Here is a 24,785-nt window from a genome sequence, read left to right as displayed (position 1 = left end):
CTAGACTCCACTGTGAAAAAAAAAGATGTTTTGTTAGCTTTAAAAAATTACACCCTTTTTTCTATCAATTAAGCTTAGATTAGTTAGACTAACTTTATTATAGGAAGAAAAAAAAAATAAAACAGAATGCATTAATTTTCTTATCATTGAAATTTTATTTGTAAAAAAAAATCTCTTTAAACAAATTGTTAAATAATGTTTTATTAATAACTAAGAAAAGATTGTAACAGTATAACAACCTTATCCATACCATTAATTTATTAGGTTAATAATCATGAACTATATTGAACAGGGTTGTCATGATCTGTTATCGATATCAGGATTCTGTCTAATATCAGCCCAAAAAAAAGATTATCGGAATATATCGACCCGATCTCCGATATGAGTAAGCTGATTCTGCTTCTCTCTGCATCTGTTTATGTTTACGAAGCAAATTAGTTATGACAAAATGGATCAGTTGTTTTAAAATTGTTGTTGTTGACTAGTTTTATCCGTTTTGGGAATATTGCATGATTAAAACTTTTCTCATACTCCTAACTCTACAAAATAACAAAAAAGTATGTGTGATTCATGCTCATATCATGTTGCAATATCGGTATTGTATCAGAGATGAATAAGTTGTATTTGGGGCACACCAAGAGTTTATTCTAAAGTCTCGGATATCATGTAAAAATGTTAAATTTTTTGCATTTCCTAAGCATTTTTTATTTATTTTTTTTATTTTTTTTTTTGCTGTCGTGATTCACTGAAAATTTTAAGAGAAATTCTGTATTTTTAGATAAATATGCATATCATATAATTAAAGCAGAATATATTTAAAACAAAATTAAAAAGCAAGATTTAATTAAGATAAATCCATAAAAATCTCCGTATGTACAAAATAACTGTATTTTTTTTATTAGTATTTTATAAAGCACCAAAACCTTTAGAAAACAATTTAAGGAAATGTTGTAACAACCGTCAACTCAGTGAGAGCCACGTTGGAATGTATTGAAGAAGATTCGTTCCGCTCCGACGTTGGAAGATGTGACCGTAATGACGTCGCTCCTTCTTTCTATTTTGACCAATAGGAGTCATTGGGAGGCGGGTTTATCAACGATGACAGCCAATCCCGTCTCACGTTTCTAAAACTTATTTTTTTGTACCATCAGTTACATCCGGGTGAAGAGTTTAGGTGAGTCGGTATTTCAGACTGAGACAAAATACAGAATTAACAAACGAGCTTCTTGAGTAGAATTAAAGTGATGGTAGATTCGCATGTATATAACAATGAATTTAATAACCGAAGATATCGCCGAGAATTAGAAACTGCCTTGTGTCTCTAAAAATACATAGCTTAGATAGTTGGCTAGTTAGCTTCGGCTAACCTCTTACTGCTAATATCAATGTCCGGTGCTCTGGTTTAATCGCTGTTTAAGTCGGTTGTTTGCCACATTTTGTGCAGGTTTTGACTTCGATTTTGTTGTTTCTTACGTGTTTAGGTGTTAGCTTTTGGCTGTCGGTGTCGAGTATGTTTAGGTCAGTGAAGGTGCTGCTGCAGGTGCTCTGGGCCCAGTTGCTATGTGGGTGGGTACTGGGCTCTGAGCTAACCTTCGAGCTGCCTGACAACGCTAAACAGTGTTTCTACGAGGATATCATCATCGGCACCAAGTGTACATTGGAGTTTCAGGTATGATACTGTAAATAAATTCCTTTAAAGTATGAGCAGCTTATAAGTAACTTTATTTAACGTTTGTAGTGTGGTATCCACATAGAGTAAATCATATCTAGCGCATGTATTTTGTATTCACAGATAATTTAAATGAATTGTTTAAGCAAATCCTTAGATCAGGCTGTTGTTTCTCATTTTTATTTATTCAAATCACTGTTTTTCTGTTGCAGAATTCATAGCAAATTCAATCTTAAGGCCGTATATCATTTTCAGATGGTGCAGGACTGCTTTATCAGTGTTCCTGCAGATCCTTAAAAAGTCCTAAAAGGCATTGAATTCTTCAAAATAAAATCAAGGCCTTAATTGGTATTAAAATGTCTTAAATCAGTCTTTCATTGGTCTTTAAATTGTTACCACATCAAAAATAGGATTTTATTTTTGTAATCCATATCAAACAAAATAATTGACAATGTTTTTCTTACATTTACCAAACTGCTCGCTGTAACCATGATTGGTTCCGTCCCGATAGCGGAACCAATAACAAAGATGTTGCGGCCGGACCTTGGGATGATTTGCTAGTAACTTTTTTTTGTGGACAACATGGGGAATTTTAAATTCAGCGAAAAATAGGCTATCCATCCAAGAGTTTTCTGCATGGTTAAAACCACTACCAGGGAATGTAGATAGAGCACGATTGGAATCAAGGCAGTGGAGACACATGTGCGAAGCATGAAAATCAAAGCGTCAAAATCAAGTTATGGAGAAGCAGCAGGTATTTCTTCGTTCTGTTCCACCCTTGTCTCTGCAACGCCTCCATAGCATCTATCACATCACCAACAGTGCCAGTAGAACCCAATCTCCGGATAATGTTTGGCGGTACGCCGACAATGAAAGTAGAAGGATTGAGTAGGGAACAAAACAAAGTTAGTGAATTCAGTTCAGTAGTTGTTAAAAATATATCTGTTTGTTTTTAGCTTTCTTCTTATATGGAAAGTTTTTCAAAATTTGAAACATATCTACTGGGCCAGAAAGTAATGGTTTATGTTAAAATAAACATTTGGGGTAAATTTGTCGCTACAAGGTTTTTCTTATGTCTATTGTAAAGTTTGTGTTGGATTTTTATTTTAAATGGTCTTAAAAGTCTTAAACTCTTGAATTTAACTTGCCTTATGCTGTAGGAACCCTGTTTATTTATTGAAGTAGAGGTGTTAATAGCAGCTATTTTAAAGTCCGATCTAGGATTAAAAACAAAACACAGCTAAATAGATGAGCTTAGAGCCTTTATAAAATATATGGTATGAAAAGAATGCATGTTGTTTGCTTCTCCTTTAAGAGCTTTGTTAAAAATGGGAACTAGGTTTAAAAACGGAAGGTCGTACAATCTATAGAGACAAGATAGAATTTTTTGAAGGCCTAATTGGGCCAGTGGCTCTCTTCAAGAAGCTGAACGTCGCTAAGCGTAATTGTTTTATTAATTTTCTGTTTAGTTGCAACAGGATAGTGTTCACTAATGAACAGTGGGACAACATAATTTAGTTGTAGAACTACTCTATTAGGTAAGCAAGATTTAACAAGAACACCTGATTTGACAAAAACATTCAACAACTTAAGACAATTAACTAAATTATCTTGGTGTGTTGTTCATCAGTGATAATAGGAAGGATCAGGGGATGCACGGATACATTTGAGGCCTCATCTGCAGTGGCCTTACCCGTCGTGCTAAAGAATGAGCTGGGCCAAAAAGCTAAAAATGCTATTTCAGATAAAAATGGCTTAATTCATAAGCCCTGGTTCATCATGTGCGGGTAATTAGAGGTAGAAGGGCTGCTCCTCCACAGGATGGATTGATGTGAAGTGCTTCTGCCATCTTTAGGGGTTTTTGTGACATGTCTCGTCTGCAGGAAGCTGCTCAGCACGCTCAGATTACGCTGGAGAGTTACCTTTAAAGTCTTCTTCCTAGAGCTGTTGTGTCATGGTCAAGTTGGATGGGAATTAATATTATAAATAACCACAGCAATTAATGTAGTCTTCTTTTAGGTATTGCTTAAGATAAACATTAGCAGACAAATGTGTTTTTTCTTAAAGATTCAAATACTTACAGGTTTAAGTGTTCAATCTTGTCCAAATATTCCGTATATAAGACTTCACAATTATTAAATCAGATTTTTGCCGTTGCCGTCTGTCACTATGATTATCTGCAACAATTTTCCAATGTCTGTAAAGAAATGAATGTAATTTTGCTGTCATTCCTGTCTGCACTGGTAGCTGGTATTTCCTTCCCCTTAAAGACGGTAGCATGTGGGGAATCACGTGACTCCACTGATCCTGTCAGAAGCGCAAACAAAGAGAATGGCGGATGAGCCCAGTGAAGAAGCGTCTAACACAGCTGTAAACAAAATTACATTAGTTAATCCTGTGGACCCGGACAAGAGCAGAGATAAAGCTAAGCGTGCAGAGAAGTCAAGAGCATGTTGTCACAGTTGAGCACGTGGAAGACCTCTTTTGAGTGAAGGTGTGCAAGTTTAAACAATGCACATTCATCCCACCACACGCTCAGTTTGGTGGTACCAAAATTACGCCATAGATGTTGAGCAAAAAAAATCAACAACCACGAAATGCAAAGTTTGTCTGCAAACTGTAACACAATCAGCCTCCACCACCTACAGCACAGCTACACTGTTGAGTACCTTTGAGCAAAAAATGTTTGCAAGAGAGGTAACATTTTTCTCTTGTTCAATGACAAATTGTTTAACATTTAAACCTGAATGGGTACAAAACTTTAATATTTAATTGAAAGTAATGTTGTCAAGTTGTTTTTTGTCTTGTGCAGCTTCTCCAGTTGAAAAGGGATGGATAAATTGGTGACTTTCATTGACAGGGTTTTACTCAAAAGGACCACACAGTTTACTTCCTTTTATCCTTCGTTTATTTAGTGAGTGGCAGGATATCTTAACAATTGGTCCAGCGGCAGGTAACAACCTTGTAACAAACCCCCCAAAAAAATACTAATTTGTATGTTAGTTTATATTAATTCCATCAAACTACAAAGGAAATTATAAACTGTAAGCAAACCGCTGTGAATCAAACCCATAAATTAATTGAAGTTAAATAAAGTAACTAAAGTTCCTTAACTTTAAAATATATTTCAAAAAATATTTACAATTACATTTATTTAAATATACAAATACTAATTAATTTTATAAATAGCTTCATGTTGTTATTCTTCTTAATCTGATGCTGAAATAATTAATAGTTGAACTTAGCACCCAAATTTACTATTCAACAAAATAACAATATCAGTTCAATCATAAAATCAAACACCGCCCGACTTTACCACCACAATCCACCTCTTCAGTTCAGGTGTAGCTGTTAATTGGTGTTAATGGGCTGGCAAAGCTGGAGGAACATGGGTAACCTTGCAGTCTGATCTCATAAATAATACAGATTCTCTTACCGGCTGCTTCTCCGCCCGTCTACAGATTCATCCAGATCTGCACAGGATCTCTGATCATAAGAGTCCCAAACTTTTGTCCTCTTTGTCTGGATTTCTGTTCTACTCCTTCCTCCCTTGTCCGTCCCTCTTATAGGTCCGTGTGAAACAGTGCACTGGTCCCGCTTTTTTTCCCTCTTTTCTCATTTGACTTCTCAAATATGTAATTTGAATCATTCGAGCATTTATCGTTATCGAGGTAAAACTGCCCAATTTATCGTGACATTGATTTTAGTTTTTATCACCCAACCTAGTTCCTTCGCACAACTTCAGGTGGTTTGCCTTAGTATTCTAGTTTATGACATTGTGATTTATAAGTTAACTGCTTAATTAAAAACTAGTTACGAGTTCAGTTTATACAATTTAAAAGTTGTTATACAGTCATTAGATGATTTATGTCTTTGCTAAATCAGTGTCTGGCAGAATCACATTAATTCTCCACAATGATGTGTCATGGTGTAAATGACATAATGGCCCTCCTTCATTCCTTTGTTCTCCCAGGTTGTAACTGGTGGCCACTATGATGTAGACTGCCGCCTGGAGGACCCAGACGGTACTACGCTCTACAAAGAGATGAAAAAGCAGTACGACAGTTTTACCTTCACAGCAGCCAAGAACGGCACCTACAAATTCTGTTTCAGCAACGAGTTCTCCACCTTCACACACAAGACCGTTTACTTTGATTTCCAAGTTGGCGATGACCCTCCCCTCTTTCCCAATGAGAACAGAGTCACCGCTCTCACTCAGGTGAGTGTTTGGTCTGCATGTTGCTCTCTTAAAGAAGGAGAGTTACTCTTTCATCACCTTGCTGTTAACTCTTTAGGATTTGCTGCTGGGAAAAAAAGCAACAAACTACTTTCCCAAAGTCACAGAATCACATTATTTAACATTAAGTCATGAGAACCTAGCTTAAACTTTGAACTATGCAAGAACAATCTACAGTTTTGTTTTCTAAGAAATAAGATATGTAGATATGTGAAAGAAGCCATAATCTGGTATTTCACGTATGTAATCCCTGTAAATTTGTCTTAAAATCCATTTTTAGAGCTGAGGGTAAGCATAAGAATTTGTGCGTATGTGTTTTTGTGTGATGTGGCTTTAGCAACGCTACCAGTTCATGCTTTGTTATGCTTCCTATATCTTTCCTTGTTCCAGATGGAGTCAGCCTGTGTGTCTATCCATGAGGCCTTGAAGTCCGTCATAGACTACCAGACGCACTTCAGGCTCCGTGAGGCCCAGGGACGCAGCCGGGCTGAGGACCTGAACACCCGTGTTGCCTTCTGGTCTATCGGAGAGGCCGTTATCCTGCTTGTGGTCAGCATCAGCCAGGTGGTCCTGCTTAGAAGCTTCTTCTCAGACAAGAAGACCACTATGACACGAGTTGGATCCTAACAGCCAAAGAACCTCAGAAGGTGGTTCAATTTATCGCTTTTTGTTTGTACCTGAGCGGGTGGGAGAGCATAGAGTGAGTAAGAACAGCAGTGCCGATGTGGAGCTTTGATCATATCAAACAATCTGATATTTCCTTCTCGATTAGCACTGTGGTTCTTAGAAACTTTATGCAAATAAGCTTTGTAGGGAAAAAGGTTTTGAGGGGTTAAAGAAAGCAGATTACTTGATGTGTGGTTTTTGAATACAGGTCAAGCTGGTCCTATGGTTGAAACAAACTAAGTTATGTTCTAGTTTCGTTTGTGTTTTGGTTGTCTATCTTTACCCTTCCCTGTCTGCTGCATTTTCTGTGTACAATTTGTAGAAAGCAAAGTGGTCCAACAATGTATAAAATGTTCTTATAATATTTTCTGGATATCTCTATATCCGTGACTCTAAAATTACAGCTAATGTAAAGGGTACTTTCCTCACAGGTTTTATTTGGTAAAGAAAATTATTTGGAATTAGACAAACAAGTATTGTATTAAACAGGATCAATAAATCTATTGGTTTATTTTTTGTCGGCTTTTCATTTTAAATAAGTGATTTGAGTGGATTATGCCATAGAGACCATCATTAGATACAAATTTACCACTTTTCTACAAACCTATGGTTTGGATCTTTGCCATAAATAAGTAACTATATATCTCTAGAAGGATTTATTGACACAGCTTTTTTATTTTAATTTCAGTTAGCCCCATGTTCAAGCTTTATCAGCTAGGTGAAATGTTTTTCATAAAGCCAACAGTTTTAACTCCACAAGCTTCTGCAATGTTGTTGTGTTTTTTGTTTTTTATGTAGTCTTGCCTCTCCTGTTTTAAAGTGTAACAGCCTATTTATCCTGTAGCCTGGTGGTGTCATTTTAGTTTTGTGCAACACTGTTGTAAATCTGTTCATAAAGCATAGTTTCAACAACATTTTTCATTATTACTGGGTTTAAGTATGATTTGGTGAATTCTTGTGCTGGCTAATTGGATTGTTTACAAAATAAACTGTTAAAAATTGGCACAATCATCAAATGTTTCCAGCATTTTTATTTTGACTCCAGATGACACTCTCTATTGTTTTTTGTTTTTTTTCATTTTGGATTTTACTGGGTTGTTTGAATACATTTCTGATCCAAATGTATATTTATTTTATTGTTTATTAAAAAAAAAAAAAACAGAATTCCTGGACGCACCTCCTGGTCGTCTCCCTTTCAGCCTGTAGGGGGCAGCATTACCAAAGCTGTAAAAAGCCAGAAGTTAATTCAGCATTTCTTTTGGAGGAAATCTGAGAAAGACAAAAACATATCATCTTCACATTGAGATGCATTTTTTTCTTTTATTTTACATACTTGTGGTCACCATGCAGAAGAAATAACAAAGAGAATATAAAAGTAAAAATCAGCTGCAAATAGAAACACTTTCATACCAGTATTTTCACAATGACAGCTGGTAGCATAATGTACTGATAGGAGGGGAAGTCCTGCATATTAGGGCAAAGTTTTCTTAGCATTGTATTACACATCCTATCAGAGCAGACTTTCAGTGCTTTCTCTGCTGATAGCCAGTTCATCAGCATACATAAAGTGAGTATCACTGACATAGGATTAATTGTTTTGATAAGGCCTCCGTGTACAGGTTAAACAGAACTGACTGATTTGATACAGTCGAACACTATTTCTTTTAGAAAGGCTTACCCAGCTAGTGGGGCTGATATAGGATTAGTCTGCTGGAGAACATAGGGACCACTTTTCATCATTCTGCCTTATTCTATCTCTGTTTTACAATATTTGTTAGTTCAACCCCTAACTATATGTTCTCGCTTTCATTATTTTGGCATGGAAACTCGGTCAGAGCTCAGCTGCTTCTCTCTTTTCCTAGACAGAGCCACCAAAGGAGCTAGTCTGTTTCTGACAATGTATTTATAGATTAGGGCATATTTGTCCATTGTGTGTGTCTACCTCTTTATTCTTGAACCCCCAGTTGGCCTCAGCAGAAGGTTGCTCACACTGAGCCTGGTTCTGCTGGAGGTTTCTTCCTGTTAAAGGGGATTTTTTTTTTTTTTTGCTACGTTCATGCTCACTGTGACAGATTGTGGTAGAGTGAATGTCTACTGTTGGAAATTCTCTTCAGGGAAGAGTCTGTCCTGATAAGTCAGTGACTAAATGTAGTCAGCTGGCCTCCTTTATTGGAAAGCTTTGAACTAATCTGATTGTATGATCTGATTTTCTCTCAACAGTGCATTGAGATGACATTTCTCAAATGAAATGAAATTGAAATGAATAGAAATTCCAGTTTAAGAGAAACTGTTTCATCATGTTCAGTATTTTTATCTCTGCTGCTACACAAGAGTGTAGTGTTGAAGTAGACTTCAACAACGATAAACATATTAACTTTATATTTCTTTTTTTAGAACACAGTTCAGTCAAACCTGTTCTTACAAAAGAAAAGCATTCTCACTGCATCATATTTTATCACCATAGAAACCACCATGAAGATGTGCTCCGTAGGTTTTCCTATCAATGAATTTGGTACATATTACACAACACTAGCATATTTTGGTCTTATTGTACTTAGTTGTTGGTCTAGTTGGTTAGAGCAGTGAGCTTGTGTTCTGAGTGAGAATGTTGCAAGTACCTGGTTCGATCCCCACAAGCTTCACTCTGGCTCCCTGAGCAAGACCCTTAACCCCACACTGCTCCTCAGGCGCCTCACAATGGCAGCCCACTGCTTCCCAAGGGGATGGATCAGTTGAAGTGAGTGAATTTCCCTATTATGGGACAAATAAGGAATTTAAATACATTACTTACTACTGCTATTTATATTGCCACTGCTTTTAATCTAAATAAAACACCATTTACTTCACTATTGGACTAGATAACTAAAATATCACACATGGAGGTATGCAGATTTAAGATAACCAGTTCTGAAATTTGATGAAAATTACCACATTTGTGAGGTAATGTGTTTTTGTTTTCTTATTATGGTAAGGAAGGATGCTGGGTCTGTTTTTTTTGTTTGTTTTTTTCCAAACATTTCCAATCAAACCGATTTCTAGACTTTATTTCAAATCAGTATTTTTCTGCCTTTGATCTCATAACATTTAGTGACACACGTTATAATATGATTTATTTTTAAGTTTTAAATCTTGCTCAGGAGTCCATCCTACTGAAGAGGAATAGAGCCACTGAGAAAAAAAAGTAAAATGATGTTTAAATTTTATTGCAGTTTACTATGAGAAAAAGTCAAAATTCAGACTTTAATCTTAGAATTCAGACTTTTTTCTCAGAATTCTGACTTCTTTCTCAGAATTCTGATTTTTTTCTCAGAATTCTGACTTTAATCTCAGAATTTTGACTTTTTTCTCAGAATTTTGACTGTAATCTCAGAATTCTGACTTTTTTCTCAGAACTGTGAATTAATCTCAGAATTCTGACATTAGGCAACTTTTTACGTGCCTGAGGGGTACCTGGTGATGCTATTTCATTAATGGAAGAGCAGAAGGTGATTAAAACAAAAGAGCTGAGCTAGTCTATAAAACAGACATGGCTACAGCTTGATACTAACATGTTTGTTAGCTGTTACATTAAAGTCAGAATTCTGAGATTAAAGTCAGAATTCTGAGTGAAACAGAAGTCTGATTTTTTTCCCATTTTAAACTGAAACAATATTTAAAAATCAGTTAACTTTATTTTTCTTTTTTTCAATGGCCCTAATCCTATGAAGGACCAACTCTGCCATATTTAAAAATAAATACAGAAATAAATAAATGCTCAATAAATGTATAAGCATACAATTAATTGCCAACAAAAAAGTGAGACATAAATGTATATAACTCTTAATTAGCTTCTTTATTTATTTGCCTTTGTAATATTTACCTTATTTATTTTTTTGTCCTTTATAATCTTCAACTTTATTTTTTAATTACTTATATTTTTAAGTATTTATTTATGTGCATGTTATAATATTTTTGTCTGTTTTATTCTTTCTTTGTATTTTATTACCTTAGTTATTTCTTCGCCGCTGTTTATTTCTCTCTGCCCTTTTTACATTTCTCTATGCCCTTTTTACATTTCTCTATGCCCTTTTTACATTTCTCTCTGCCCTTTTTACATTTCTCTATGCATTTCTGTCTCATTATGCAAATGAGGAGGGGGTGTGTCCTAGAGAGTCAACTTCTGCTCATTGGTTGGCTTGGCGGTCCATCTTCTTAACTCACAGAGCTCAGAGTACTAAGTTAAATGTTCTCTTTTCTGTTGCTGTTGTTCAATAAAAGTACGTTTTAAGATCATTTGAGGCGAGAACCTTATACTTTTAAGCATCACTATATGGCCCATTCACAGATTTAATGCGTAATTTAAAAGAAAATGTGACGAACTTGAGAGGACCGTGGCAACCAGCAAAGCTCCGAAGCTGACGGCAGCCAGGTCTAACCACAGCCCATCTGCAGCGGCCCTCTCTCGGCATAACCGTGTGTGAAGCGTGTTGGTTAGCATTTTACTACATCGGTCGAATCTACAGGAGGAGAGTCTGATGTCGAGTCTGAAGTCATTAGAACTTGAGTAGGGACTTTGCCAAACTTTGCCAAATACAACAAAAAATCGCCATCATAGCCTGGCTATAGACCTGGCTGCCGTCAGCTTCGGAGCTTTGCTGGTTGCCACGGTCCTCTCAAGTTCGTCACATTTTCTTTTAAATTACGCATTAAATCTGTGAATGGGCCATATGGTGATGCTTAAAAGTATAAGGTTCTCGCCTCAAATGATCTCAAAACGTACTTTTATTGAACAACAGCAACAGAAAAGAGAACATTTAACTTAGTACTCTGAGCTCTGTGAGTTAAGGAGATGGACCGCCAAGCCAACCAATGAGCAGAAGTTGACTCTCTAGGACACGCCCCCTCCTCATTTGCATAATGAGGCATAAATGCATAGAGAAATGTAAAAAGGGCAGAGAGAAATAAACAGCGGCGAAGAAATAACTAAGGTAAAAAAATACAAAGGAAGAATAAAACAGACACAAATATTATAACATGCACATAAATAAATACTTAAAAATATAAGTAATTAAAAAATAAAGTTGAAGATTATAAAGGACAGAAAAATAAATAAGGTAAATATTACAAAGGCAAATAAATAAAGAAGCTAATTAAGAGTTATATACATTTATGTCTCACTTTTTTGTTGGCAATTAATTGTATGCTTATACATTTAATGAGCATTTATTTATTTCTGTATTTATTTTTAAATATGGCAGAGTTGGTCCTTCATATAATCCTCTTCAGTACCATCCAACTTTAGTTTCCTACAAATAGCTACGTAATCAGCTATCTGGTCTGTGATTGGATGTTGACCCGCCAATCATCCAATGTTAAGGACAGAAAAGCCTGAGTTTACGCTGTGATTCGACAGAAACCGAGTCGTGATCATTCGGTCTATCCGTGGGTGGTTAGGCTCCCTAATTTACGTTTTTGTTTTTTTTAAACCTCTTTGAGAAATATTCCACCGTGTCAGATCGTTGGGTAGCTACAACGAATCTATCATTATTCCCCCATTTCTGGACGTTAAAGATTTTTCTTCGGGTTTTTTTTTTCTCGTTGTATGTGGATGTGTGTGAGGGGAAACACTCCGCTCTGACACCGGGGATATCCCCCCAGCCCGTTCGCTCCAGCATTGTTTTCCCAGGCTAGGCTAACTCGGCTTTACGGGGGGTGGATTTCTATCTTCTCGGCCCTAAGGAGAAAACAAATACCATGAAATTTCGTCGGACTGTGATAAGCCAAGGAAAAAGAGCCGACGAGGGAGAGGACGACGGGCCAGCGGGAGAGTTTCGCTCAGACGATCAGCTAGGAGGTGAAAAGTAGAGCAGTTTTATCGATTAAGGAAGTTGATTAGCTCGCTCCACTTCAAATGTGTCGCCTTATCACAGAGATTCATTAGAAGAGGCTCGGTTATTTATAGAAGTTACGTTTCAAATAACCCACCATACTAATGCTGAGCTAGTAAAAAGCCCAACGGAAGCTAACCAGCTAGCTTAGCGTTAGCTAGAAAGTCGAAGGTTGTAAACAAAGGCTTCCCGGCTACGACATCAACCCCCCTTTTAAATAAGCAGTGAATCTCATCAGACATGGATTTAAAGACTGCGGTTTATAACGCCGCCAGGGACGGTAAGCTCCGCTTGCTTCAGAAACTATTGGAGAACAAAGATGGACACGAAGTGAGCAAGCTGATGGGGGAGAAGACGAACGGAGCCACTCCGCTGCTGATGGCCGCTCGGTACGGCCACCTGGACCTGGTGGAGTACCTGCTGGAGTGCTGCTGTGCTCCGGTGGAGGTAGGGGGCTCGGTGAACTTTGATGGGGAGACGATAGAGGGGGCGCCCCCTCTGTGGGCAGCTTCGGCAGCCGGTCACCTAAAGGTGGTCCAGTCCCTGCTGGGACACGGAGCCTCTGTGAACAGCACGACCCTCACTAACTCCACGCCCCTGAGGGCAGCCTGCTTTGACGGGCACCTGGACATCGTCAGGTACTTGGTGGAGCACAAAGCTGACCTGGAGGTGGCGAACAGACATGGCCACACGTGTCTGATGATCTCCTGTTACAAGGGCCACAAGGAGATAGCGCAGTACCTGCTGGAGAAAGGGGCGGATGTCAACAGGAAAAGCGTCAAAGGTCAGTTCACAACCACCTACATTACATTCTTCTGCCTATTTTGTGGCTTTGATATTGCTCCTGCTTTTTTTTATTACCTGTTTGATTATATATATTGATTAGGGATGCACAATATAATCGGCCCCCTATCGGTATCGTCCTTAAAACTGAATATTGGACATCGGCCACCCCACCGATATTTAACCCGATATTTGATCAGCTTCTGAGTTTCTAAAGTCTAAAAAAAAAAGAAGAAAATACTACTTCTTCTTCCTCAAAAACTTCTTTTTTACAGACTTAAAAACTTCTAAAGACGAGGGAAAAAATATTGATACATTAAAATATCACAATATCTTCATATGCTGATATATTGCCATTTAAAAACACCATATCAATCTCTTTTACTAATGAAATATTGCTATATGTCATCGTTATGCTACGAAATCCCCCGAAAATTCACGAAATGTTGCCATATTTTTATATGTTGATATATTGACGCGGTATCGATTAGGGCTGGGCGATATAGAAAAAAAGCTTATCGATAAAAAAAAAAGCATATTGATCGATATCGATAATTATTGAAAAGATTTGAAACCATATTTTATGTGCAGCTCTGCCTGGACTTTTTATAATATTGCTAAATGATTTAATTTTAATAACAAACACAAACACAGACTTCCAATTAAATCTTTATTTAACCAACTTTTTTAACCATAACAGAATTGTTTTAAAGAAAAATAACTTAAGAGACCTGAGTTATGTTATTAAATACTGACAAAGAATAAACTAAAGTGACCAGAAAAGTGACCAAAATAAATATAACAAATAAATAAATGCCCTCCCACCGCCGCCCCCGTTTCCTGCTTTAACCTGAGTTATTACTTTGAAGTTTCTGGCCCCTCAGCGTTTTTCTCTCAAATGTTAGAACTACGTGGGAAACTGCCAAGAACTGAAAATATATATATATTTTCCCGAAATTCCCGAAGATTCCTCGGAGGAGAGCCGCGTCGGGGCCTACACAGCTCGTACTCCTGCGGGTGTGAGCGGCTGAGATGATAAAAAAAAAAAAAAAAGTTGGTTGTGTTATCAGACTTAGTTTTCACTGGTTCCCTAAACATTTTACAGATGACTGTGGTTTGTTTTTGGTCCGACTTGCCATGACCAAAATACTACCAGACTGCCGAACTACAAAAACCTTCTTTGAAACAATTTCCTCCGCCTCTCCTTGCTGCGACATCTTCATGTGCTCTGTGTTGTGGTTTGAGAGGGCGGCGCTTGGTGACGGCGTGCCTGGGTCCGCGATTGTGATTGGTTGGGAGGAAGCAGTGACTAGCATAAACCTACATGCTAGGCTACAATGAGAAGGAAGGAAAACTGCGTTTCTTTTTTATCGAACTTTTATCGACCCTCTTTTTTTCTATTGCGCCACACGTCTATCGATCGATATATATCGTTATTGAATTATCGCCCAGCCCTAGTATCGATCTATTTTACTAACAAAATCTCACAAGAATTTGCAAAATATCGCGAGAGTTTGTAACAGAATGATGAAAAATTTCACAAGATTTTGAAAGTAAAATAGATCGATACCGCGTTTTTAAAAATCTGTTTGATATCAGCATATGAAAATATATTTTAGTATATTATTTTTCAAAGTGTCAGAAATGGATAACAAAACTGCTATTTTCAATGACTACTTATTTTTGTCCAGCTTTAACATCGGTATCGGTTATCGGCTACATAAGTTTTAAAATATCGGCATATCGGATATCGGCCAAAATCCCAATATCGTGCATCCCTAATATTAATTATTGTTAAATTATTGCAGCAAGAAGGTTCTTGGCTCCCAGCCCGGGCTCTTTCTGCATGTTTGCATGTTCTCCCTGAGCATGCGTGGGTTCTGTCGGGGTACTCTTGGTGTTAGATTAATTGGCTTCTCTAAAGTCCCCTTAGGTGTGAGTGTGTGTATGTGTGAATGGTTGTTTGTCCTGTTTTTCTCTGTGTTGCTCTGCGATGGACTGGCAACCTTTCCTGGATGTACCCCGCCTCTCGCCCGTAGACAGCTGGAGATGGGCACCAGCACCCCTCGTGACCCCACTCGGGACTTGGCGTGTTAGAAAATGGATGGATGGATCCAATACAATTAGATGATTAGATTATAGTTGCACTGGATCACAAAAATCTTATTTATCTTATGATAGGAATTAGTAAAATTATGCTTAGGAGGGGAATCATTACATAACCTGAAGTATAAGAAAACCAACTAAAAGCAGAGGTGTCAACTAAGTACAAATACTGTACTAAAGTACACTTTTTAGGTATCTTTACTTTACTCCGTTATTTTTATTCCTACTTCTGACTTCTTTTTATTACATTTTCACACAAGTATCTTTATTTTCTATTCCTTACATTTTTAAAACAAACGTTACTGGTTACCTTTGGCTTCGGTTTTATGTTTAAAAATATATATATTATGATGTTTGCGCAATCCAATGCAGATCATTGGCGCCATCCACATCTAGTTAAAACTAGTGTAATTGGATGAGTCGTGTAACGCAAACATTCATTGGTTAGCTAAAGGAAATGATCAGAAGCTAGCAGGTGTTCTTCAAATTGTAAACGTGAATTGTCTATGCCATGCTACAATGTTAGATTCAGAAAAAGATGTTGAAATGTCTGAAAGGTCGGACCCAGGCAATGGCGTATCGGGAGACGGAGACCAACAAGACCTCCCTCCTCCTTGGCTCTATCTCCAAGAATTTTTCAAAATAGTCGAAAAATTGAGCTTTCAATACATATAGTGGCATCTGGCTATTTTTTGTTTGTTTTTTTAAGGTTACTTTATACTTTAAGTAGTTTTTGGAGGACATACTTTTTCACTTGAGTAAAGAGGTCAAGTTGATACTTCAACTTTTACCAGTTTGTTTTTAAACTGTAGTATCTATACTCCTACTTAAGTAACAAATATGTGTACTTTTGACACCACTGACTAAGAGTAACTGCTTTTCTGAGCCTCTTATGGGGCTGGCCATTAAGGCTTTACAAAACTACCAGTTGAAGGTTTTCATTTAAGGCTGAAACAATGAATCAGATTAATTTTGATAAAACGATTATTGAAATAATTGTCCACTAATATAGTAACCGATTAATCGTTAACTGGAGTGTAGAGACTCTAAAACGCTCTTTTAGCTGACAGAGCGACTCACTTAGAGCAGTAATTATAACAGAATTGTAAAAAAAAAAAAACTATATATATATATATATATATATATATATATATATATATATATATATATATATATCTCCATCAATATGCTCTATCTAGAACTTATCACGTCAAAAAAAGTTTTTATTTTGGGTTTAATTTCGTTTAAAAAAATCTCCTTTAAGAGACCTTTGGCTATCCGATTATTCATCAACAAAATAATCGACAGATTAATAGATTTGCAAAATAATTGTTAGTTGTAGCCCTATTGTGATGCATTCAAATGTTTTTTATTAAATATCATTCAATAATAAAACCACAGGAAGAGGAGACAGAAGCAAGCTGCTCCTTGCTTTTTCTTTTGACTGTTTTGAAACATGTGTTTGTGCTTTGCTCAGTAGCCATGTGACAGTACTTGTCTGGTTTTCGACCTTTCCCGTCACAATCTTCTAGGTTAATAGAATATAACTATTTTTGCCTTTCTGGGTCAATAAAGGCCTTTTCTATTACCACCGCCAGGGAGGTTATGTTTTTAAGTAGAGTTTATTTGTGTTTTTCTGTCTATCTTTTTACATGATAGCTTGAAAAGCCATCAACGGCTTTTTATGACACTTGAACCAAAGATGAACCTCAGACCAAGGAACAACCCACTGTAATTTGGTGATTAGCCAAATCATAATCCGGATGCTGTAATGTTTTTAAAGGATTCTTTTATATTATTTGGTGGAACAAGCTGCCCCCCAGACCAGGGGGAGGCAGCAGTGACAATTAACAGCTTCAGCATCAGACTTAAAGTCCACAAGTATTATTATACTGAAGACAAAAACACAGGCAGAGTGAGTCATGCCTTGCTCAAAGTCTCGATCTGCTGATCAAACCAGAAAGCAGAGTGAATGAGGAAGGTGAGAGCAGAACAAACACCAGAGGCTGTAGACACATGCTAGGCCTTATTAATAAACATATGAAAGGATTTAAAGGAGGTTATAAGCAAAGGTGCTCCTCATGCCAAGAAACAATTCATTAAAATTTGGTCATGATCCAGATCATGAGTGACTTTTAACTATTGGTGTTAATCACAATATTGGGCAAAGTTTCCTGCTTGGCAAAGTTGCGCACACTTCAAGTAGATATAATGAATAGCATCAAGAACAGAGATGTGCAAAATGACTATCATGAAACTGACAAAAAAGGGAACAATGGAAAAAAGTTGCAGGCGCAAGTATACACACTTATTAAGCTTGTTGGGAGCAGTGGTGGTTATAAAGTCCTCCCAGCTGCTGGGAATAACAGATGTTGTCCTATTGTTTTCCACCACACCAAAAAGCATCATTAGCCTAACTGTGCTGTCTTGTTGTTCTGACTTTGGGTCACAGGTAAACTCGGGTAACAAATATTAAGACTAGGATTCCTCCTCATCCACAAGCATGTGGCGACAGTAGGAAAGACTCGTCACTTTAAAATGGATTGTTTTTATATAGGTGCTATCAGATAAAAAAATAATAATAATAATAAAGTCATAAATCACAGCACAGCCAGGAATCGAGCAATTACTCAATGTTGAAATACCTGCTCAATCAGGAAGCATATACTTGGCTACATAGTTGGAGTTCATAGAAATCACAAAGTAGTTGTTCTTCATTTCTAGAATAAATTAAACTGCTACCTTTATGGAAAAAAACAGCTCCTCACTTTCTTGGACATGAGGAGTTCACAAAATCAAAAAATGTTATTAGCCATACACAAGTAAAGTCAGATCAGTGCACTAAAATGTGCCCATAAACACAACTAGTGGTTCTAACCCATTACCACAGACATTGTCATACAATACACAGTAGGTGAAGCTATGACATATTTCTGAGCTAAATGACTCAGCCAACTAACATGAACTTCTGGTTTCACAGTGGAAAGCTGCATTCAGGCTACGTCAGCTCCTCTGTAAAACTGGGTGTGTCTAAAGAATCAAAACTTTCTCTATTTTTATTTTATTTTTTCTCCTTAGATGCCATTTCAGAAAGACTGAAAAAGAAAACGGAGTTGATTTGTATACAGATTCAAAACATTGCGAGCGATGCAAAGCTTAAAATAGGCTGACCTGTTTGGATCAGTGACGAGTTAAAGCAGGAGCTACTTGAGTCTGTCACAAGCCATCTTCATGTAGATCCTTCTCTGCACAACACTTAAAAACTTGCAAGCAGAGACATGCACTTGCTTGGCATATAAAAAACCTTTTATACACAGTTACATGTTGCTCATCTTATAATCAGTGTTCTGGTTTTGTTCTGCTCAACCTGCAGACTTTTACACTTACGAGCCATTTCTGCTTGGAAAAAAAACATTGTCCAAGTGCTTGTTAATCAAAAAATGATTAGGAGTCAAAAAAATCTAAATTACCTAAAATGGAGCAAATAGTTACATTGCTGTCATCAAAGTGGATGATTCAGTTTCTCCACAACCCGAGAGTGAAGAATCTTAACTTCTGCTTTGAAGCATTTCACAATAACCCAGAAGTTTCCCTCGCTGGCATTTTAAAGAAGTAAATCTCTTCATATTTATTTAGTCTTTATGTAAAGTGTTGTCTTTTCGTGAAAAGGCTCGTTTATGTGGATCGACTTATGTGAAAGGGTGCAGCAGAGGTCGATGCATCAATCCTCTTGTTTCAGAATATTGCTTGTTTTTAATTTTGGCTCTTTAGTTTTTTTTTTTTTTATTGGTTGGTTGTTTTGCATGCACAGTATAAAGTTTTGGTCTTTGCAGTCTAGATTACACCATTTGTCCCTGACTGATGTTCTGGATTTTATGAAGTTTTAAGTGTTTTTTGTTTTTTGTTTTTTTTAAGAAAAAAAAATTTGAAGTAGTTTTATAATAATTGTGAATAATTTTCACAGGTTAAAAAACAGCGATTTTGGCCCTAGCATCATCAATGTTTTTGCTGTATTCCCCTGCATTTGTTACAAGAAGCTGCAAAAACATCATCTATATTTTATTAAATTTTTTTTTTTTTTGCTCAATTCCACTGAGGCCCAATTTGTTGGTCTTGCTTATTTAGGGTTTTGCTGGGGACTTCTAGCCTTGTTTGCTTCTCTGATTAGTGCGCTGTGCTTATAATTTGTGCTTGACCATAAATACCAACCAAAGTGAGGCAACATTGTTTTTGTTGATGTTCTGATGTGGATATAAATAACAGACTGACTGACTCTTCCATCAGGCAACACCGCGCTCCATGACTGTGCAGAGTCAGGTAGCCTGGAGATCATGCGAATGTTGCTGCAGTATGGTGCCACCATGGAGCGGGATGGCTACAGCATGACTCCCCTCCTCTCTGCCAGCGTCACCGGTCACACTAACATCGTAGACTACCTGACGACGCACCAGCAGGTGGGTCTATGATGCGGCGACTGTGCAGTATGAAAATATGCACTTTTGTCTTTTTGAATCATTTACTAAAGTGCCGTGTGGTTTCCTTTGCAGACAAGTCACACGGAGCGCATCGATGCACTGGAGCTTTTGGGAGCAACATTTGTTGACAAGAAGAGGGATCTGCTTGGAGCTTTAAAGTACTGGAAGAGAGCCATGGACCTCAGATACACGGACAGCAACAACGTTGTTCAAAAACCAGAACCCAAGCAGCTGATCATGGCCTATGATTATGCCAAGGAGGTTAGTTTATTACTTTAAAAGGCTGATTGTCAGGTTTTAAAGGGCGCATGGTTGAACCAAAGAGAATGTTTTGCATTGATTTCAGTAAAACCATCTAGTTTTTATGAGGACAAATTCTCTAAATCTTCCCTTTAGGTCACTAATGGGGAGGAGCTGGATGGGTTGATATCCGACCCGGATGAGATGCGCATGCAGGCTCTGCTCATCCGAGAGAGAATCCTCGGACCGCAGCATCCAGACACCTCCTACTACATCCGATACCGAGGGGCCGTCTACGCAGACTCTGGAAACTTTGAGCGCTGCATCAACCTGTGGAAGTACGCACTGGAAATGCAGCAGAGCAACCTGGACCCCCTGAGCCCCATGACCACCTCCAGCCTGCTGTCGTTCGCAGAGCTCTTCTCCTTCATGCTGCAGGACAGGGCCAAAGGGCTCTTAGGGACATCGGTGTCCTTCGAGGACCTGATGGGGATATTGACCAAGAGCGTGTTAGAGATTGAGCGAGCGGTCAAACAGCTCGGGCCGATTCCTCCTGACCCGGCTCAGCTCAGTAAGGCCCTGTCTATAATCCTGCACCTCATTTGTCTTCTGGAGAAGGTGCCTTGTTCTGCTGACCAGGATCATTCAAAGAAGGAAACCATCTATAGGTATGTGGCACATATGAAAAGTCACAACATTCTTTTGTTGTGACTTATTTTTTCTTTTTTTCACTGACCCACATAGTGTAAATGACTATTATCTGCTCTCCAAAAAAGTGGGTCAGTGTAGCTTTCCTTTCCTCCGGAGCTTTTAAATTTCTCTCGGTCAGTTCCACCGAGAAGATTATAATTCAGTCTCAACCTCCAGATTGCCTTCAATCAGATTAATGACTCATGGTCATTTCTGAGTGCATTTTGACTCGATGTTGCCTTTTTTTATTTTCACCACCCTTCTAGGTTCCTGAAACTCCAGCCGTGCGGAAAGAACGGCTTCACCCCTTTGCACCTGGCGGTCGACCGCAACACCACCTGCGTGGGCCGCTATCCTGTTTGCAAGTTTCCCTCCCTGACAGTGGCGTCCATCCTCCTGGAGTGTGGAGCGGATGTCAACAGCCGGGACGAAGACGACAACAGGTCTGCTTTTCAACTGAAACACTCTTGTAAAAGCATCAATGCATCTCAAGTGTAATTATTTTTTTTTTATGGTATAACCACAGGATCATGTTTATAAATGGAGCTTTATGTGACAGACAAGATTTCTTGCGTCCTTTAAGTTTTTAGATATTATTTAAGGTTAATCAAAAAATATATCCTGATATGAGGAGCCCTAAATTTTGATAATGAAATTAGGGCTGAAACAGTTAAGATTAATTGTGAGTTTTTAATTATTTAACTAATCGAGAACTAATTTAGTAATTGATTAATCGTTACCTAAAGCATAGAGACTCTAAAACATGCCTTTAGCTGACAGAGCGACCCACTTAAAGCAGTTATTATATCACCATTCCTCAAGTCGAAGAGTTTTTTTAGTTTTACTTGGTTTAATTTCATAAAAAATAAATCTTAAAGGAACCTTTTGCTTTTCAATAATTAATCGAGTAATCCTGAAAATAATAGACAGATTAATTGATTTACAAGATAATGGTTAGTCGCAGCCCTAGTTGAAATGCTTTTCATTTATTCTGATTTATATTGTGCTGTTTTACAAATGGATAAAAACAAAAGTCAACTTGTTGAAGTGCAGTTAAAGGTTCTATCTTTGGAACTCTGTATATTTACCCATAACTATACAGCAATGCGTTTATTTATGCGGTTCACGCATATAAACCCTGTTAAACTGACCAATGTGTGAGGTATAGTAGTAGCCATTAAAAATGTCCCCACTTTCCTTGATGGGCCCTTGGCTGGTCCCCTAAGATTCCTTTTTAAAACGTCAATCTTTGCACTAAAATATTCTATCATGATTTGCTGACATTAAGATCTAAACAGAAGCATCATTTCCTTGTCAGAAGCTGTAATTCAGTGAAAGGGTGGAGTCGGAGTAAAAAAATATGCAAGAGAGGGTCACTCGAGTGGCTGGAAGTTGGCTGCCATTCAGCTGGCGTTTGACTGCGAAGGGCCATTTTGAATGGCTGCTGCTTTATAAGTTAACAATATCAAAAACAATTAAGGTTACAATGTGAGAGACAGAAAGCAGATTTAAATTCTATGTTTTGCCTCAGACTTGAATCTGAGTGCAGCCTGTAACTCAGTCTAACCATTTGCCTGTTGTTTTTCCCCAGCCCGCTCCACATAGCTGCCTCTAACGGTCACCCTGACATCATGAACCTGCTCATTTCCAATGGGACTCACTTCGACAGCACCAACGCCTTCCAACAAACCGCCTGCGACCTCCTGGACGAGAAGGAGCTGGCCAGGAACGTCATTCAACCCATCAACCACATCACGCTGCAGTGCCTCGCTGCCAGAGCCATCATCAAGCACAGCCTGGGCTATCGGGGAAACATCCCCGAGAAGTTGGAGGCCTTCGTTTTGCTCCACAGATAATGATTGTACAGAAAGGGGGTGCAGCGGACTGAAAGGAGGAGCAGGAGTTTGACCGCCATAGAGGTGATGGAATACATCGAGGAGATTCAGACGTTGTTTAAAAAAAAAAACAAAGACCGTTATTTGGGGTTGGTTTGCAAGAAGCGGTTACTAAATGCCCAAATTAACTAGGATGAACTGAATTTGCCGAAAGAGCCGCAGTTCTGACTGCTCTTGTTCTACGGGATGTATTGGAAACATGTTGCAACATGGATTATAAACGGTTTTTTTCTTAACTGAAACAGAGGAATTCTCATATTTTTGCTTTTTTTTTTTCATATTCCACAATGCTATTTATTGAATGAAACTTGAGAGATTTTTCTCCATGCTGGCTCCAATCCAGCTGCATCATCACCTGCTTCTCTCCTCTCAAATCTCCAGGATTTGCTGCAAACGCCGGGGCTTCAGGTTATCACTATTTTTATTTTATTTTTTCCCCTCATCCTCATACTGTTGCCAACAAACCTGGACTCCTTATTTTATTTTTTGTACATTAACACACATTGGGTTTTTGTTCCTTTTCTTGAAATCTGGAGATCTGTAGGTTAGATTTTACAGTCATTTGTCTTTCCCACCCTGACATGTAACAAAGCTTTACGAGAGGCGGGTTTGGTTTGGTGTGTGTGAACACCGTAAGTGCTTTATTTTTCCTATGCACAGGCTGGGCTGTTGGAAAGAGACTGTTGTATTCTGTGCCGGCGCTTTGTCTGTGCAATATCTCATGGGGATTTTTTCGTTTACTCCATTGCTTCCTTTCGTCACCCACCTACTCAGGTGGAGGTGAAACCATTATGCTGACTTTGAGAAGAGTGAATGATATTTTTATTTTTATTTTACTTTGGAGGTGGTGGTGAATGCTGTGCGGGTGTGTTTGCCATGCGTTGTTTCTTGTATGCACAGTGTTTTAATCGAGCATAGACAAACTGAGAGCGGGAGTTTAATGTATTGGCGCCCCTTGAAGATTCTTTATTGCACACGACTGCCACTGAGAAACCGCAGGGGCCCCAACTATTTACAGTACACAAAAGTGACCTCTAGACTTCATGTGTGGCTAATCTTTTTAAACGGTTGAATTTGTTTTTTTTTTACATTTAACTCCATCGTTAAAAAAAGCATAAAAGTCCAGGTTTGCCCCGCTGTGCATGTGCAGCAGCGCCATTAGCTCTCATGACGACTTCCAACTGCAGCTGGTTCATCTTGTAAGACTGAAAAGCAAAGGGAGTGAAAGAAGATTTCCTCGATACACAGATTAGTAAAGCTTTGTGAACATCATATTTGCACATTTAGCTCAAGGCGTGTGGGCGGAGAGGAAGACAAAAAAAAGGGCTTTTCATAATTTGTAGGATTTCATATTGCAGTTCAAAACCTGACTAAATGTACTAGGGCACCCAGGGCAACTTGATTTGATCTGCACTTTACTACAGCTGAGATTAAGATTTGATATGGCATTAATCAAATTCATGTCTTAATTACCAGTTTGACAATAAAACCATGTTGCACATGTATCCTGGACCAAATCTCTTTATTTCTAAGCTTTGTCATCCTTGAGTAGAGAAAAAAAACAAAAGGTTTTACTGGTGTTTAATTTTGGATATCTGTTTCATATAGTTCTCACTCTCTGCAGAACCTTCTTGGATTAATAAAACTAAATCAGCAGTTTTACTTTCCAGGGGTTAAAGTCTTCAATCGGGAGAAATGTATTCAACTACAGGTCAGCTTAGTGCACATTGCTGCTTTCCGTTATTAAATATGAAAAATATTTCAGACCAGTAAAAAAACAAATTTACCATGAAAATATAATTGCATATACAGTGGGTATGGAAAGTGTTCAGACCCCTTTAAATGTTTACTGCTTCATTGCAGCCAATTGCTAAAATAATATTTAAAAAAAAAAAAAGTTCATTTTATTTCTCATTAATGACGCTCTGCACCCCATCTTAACAGAAAACAGAAATGTGGAATTTTTTGCTAATAAAAAAAGAAACTGAAATATCCCATCATCATAAGTATTCAGACCTGTTGCTCTGACACACATTTAACTCACATGCTGCCCATTTGTTCTGATCCTCCTTATGATCAATCTGCTCCTTCATTGGAGTCCAGCTGTTTTTAATTAAACTAATTGGACTTGATTAGGAAAGGTACAGCCTGCCTATA

The 24,785-nt window shown here is 37.9% G+C and overlaps 2 protein-coding genes across 3 annotated transcripts; both read left to right on the top strand.

Annotated features, from left to right (window-relative positions):
• Positions 1 to 1,031: 1,031 nt before the first annotated feature.
• Positions 1,032 to 7,583, top strand: tmed7 (transmembrane p24 trafficking protein 7). 2 transcript variants are annotated; one of them, XM_038305555.1, is made up of 4 exons: positions 1,032 to 1,174; positions 1,482 to 1,669; positions 5,643 to 5,888; positions 6,297 to 7,583. In XM_038305555.1, the coding sequence occupies exons 2-4, from the start codon at positions 1,511 to 1,513 to the stop codon at positions 6,531 to 6,533; spliced, it is 642 nt and encodes a 213-aa protein (XP_038161483.1). In that variant the 5' UTR covers positions 1,032 to 1,174; positions 1,482 to 1,510; the 3' UTR covers positions 6,534 to 7,583. The 2 variants fall into 2 exon arrangements, with proteins under 2 accessions (XP_038161483.1, XP_038161474.1); XM_038305546.1 differs by lacking the exon at positions 1,032 to 1,174 and having other exon boundaries at positions 1,277 to 1,669.
• A 4,375-nt stretch (positions 7,584 to 11,958) lies between these two features.
• On the top strand, positions 11,959 to 24,133 carry fem1c (fem-1 homolog c). Its single transcript, XM_038305484.1, has 6 exons — positions 11,959 to 13,223; positions 19,613 to 19,782; positions 19,876 to 20,064; positions 20,200 to 20,711; positions 21,000 to 21,176; positions 22,325 to 24,133. The coding sequence occupies exons 1-6, from the start codon at positions 12,680 to 12,682 to the stop codon at positions 22,587 to 22,589; spliced, it is 1,857 nt and encodes a 618-aa protein (XP_038161412.1). The 5' UTR covers positions 11,959 to 12,679; the 3' UTR covers positions 22,590 to 24,133.
• Positions 24,134 to 24,785: the final 652 nt, after the last annotated feature.

Source organism: Cyprinodon tularosa, unplaced genomic scaffold (genome assembly GCF_016077235.1).
Source record: "Cyprinodon tularosa strain WSP-4 unplaced genomic scaffold, ASM1607723v1 ctg115, whole genome shotgun sequence".
Lineage (NCBI taxonomy): Eukaryota > Metazoa > Chordata > Actinopteri > Cyprinodontiformes > Cyprinodontidae > Cyprinodon > Cyprinodon tularosa.
This window is presented reverse-complemented; position numbering and strand designations above follow the sequence as displayed.

What these genes read in the sequence shown, in the direction of transcription:
- fem1c (XM_038305484.1), top strand. Translation starts at nt 12,680, where the DNA reads ATGGATTTAAAGACTGCGGTTTATAACGCCGCCAGGGACGGTAAGCTC. An exon ending in AAGAAGGAAACCATCTATAG is followed by an intron (nt 20,712 to 20,999) that starts GTATGTGGCACA and finishes CCACCCTTCTAG; the next exon opens with GTTCCTGAAACTCCAGCCGT. An exon ending in CGGGACGAAGACGACAACAG is followed by an intron (nt 21,177 to 22,324) that starts GTCTGCTTTTCA and finishes GTTTTTCCCCAG; the next exon opens with CCCGCTCCACATAGCTGCCT.
- tmed7 (XM_038305555.1), top strand. Translation starts at nt 1,511, where the DNA reads ATGTTTAGGTCAGTGAAGGTGCTGCTGCAGGTGCTCTGGGCCCAGTTG. An exon ending in AGTGTACATTGGAGTTTCAG is followed by an intron (nt 1,670 to 5,642) that starts GTATGATACTGT and finishes TTGTTCTCCCAG; the next exon opens with GTTGTAACTGGTGGCCACTA. An exon ending in GAGTCACCGCTCTCACTCAG is followed by an intron (nt 5,889 to 6,296) that starts GTGAGTGTTTGG and finishes TCCTTGTTCCAG; the next exon opens with ATGGAGTCAGCCTGTGTGTC.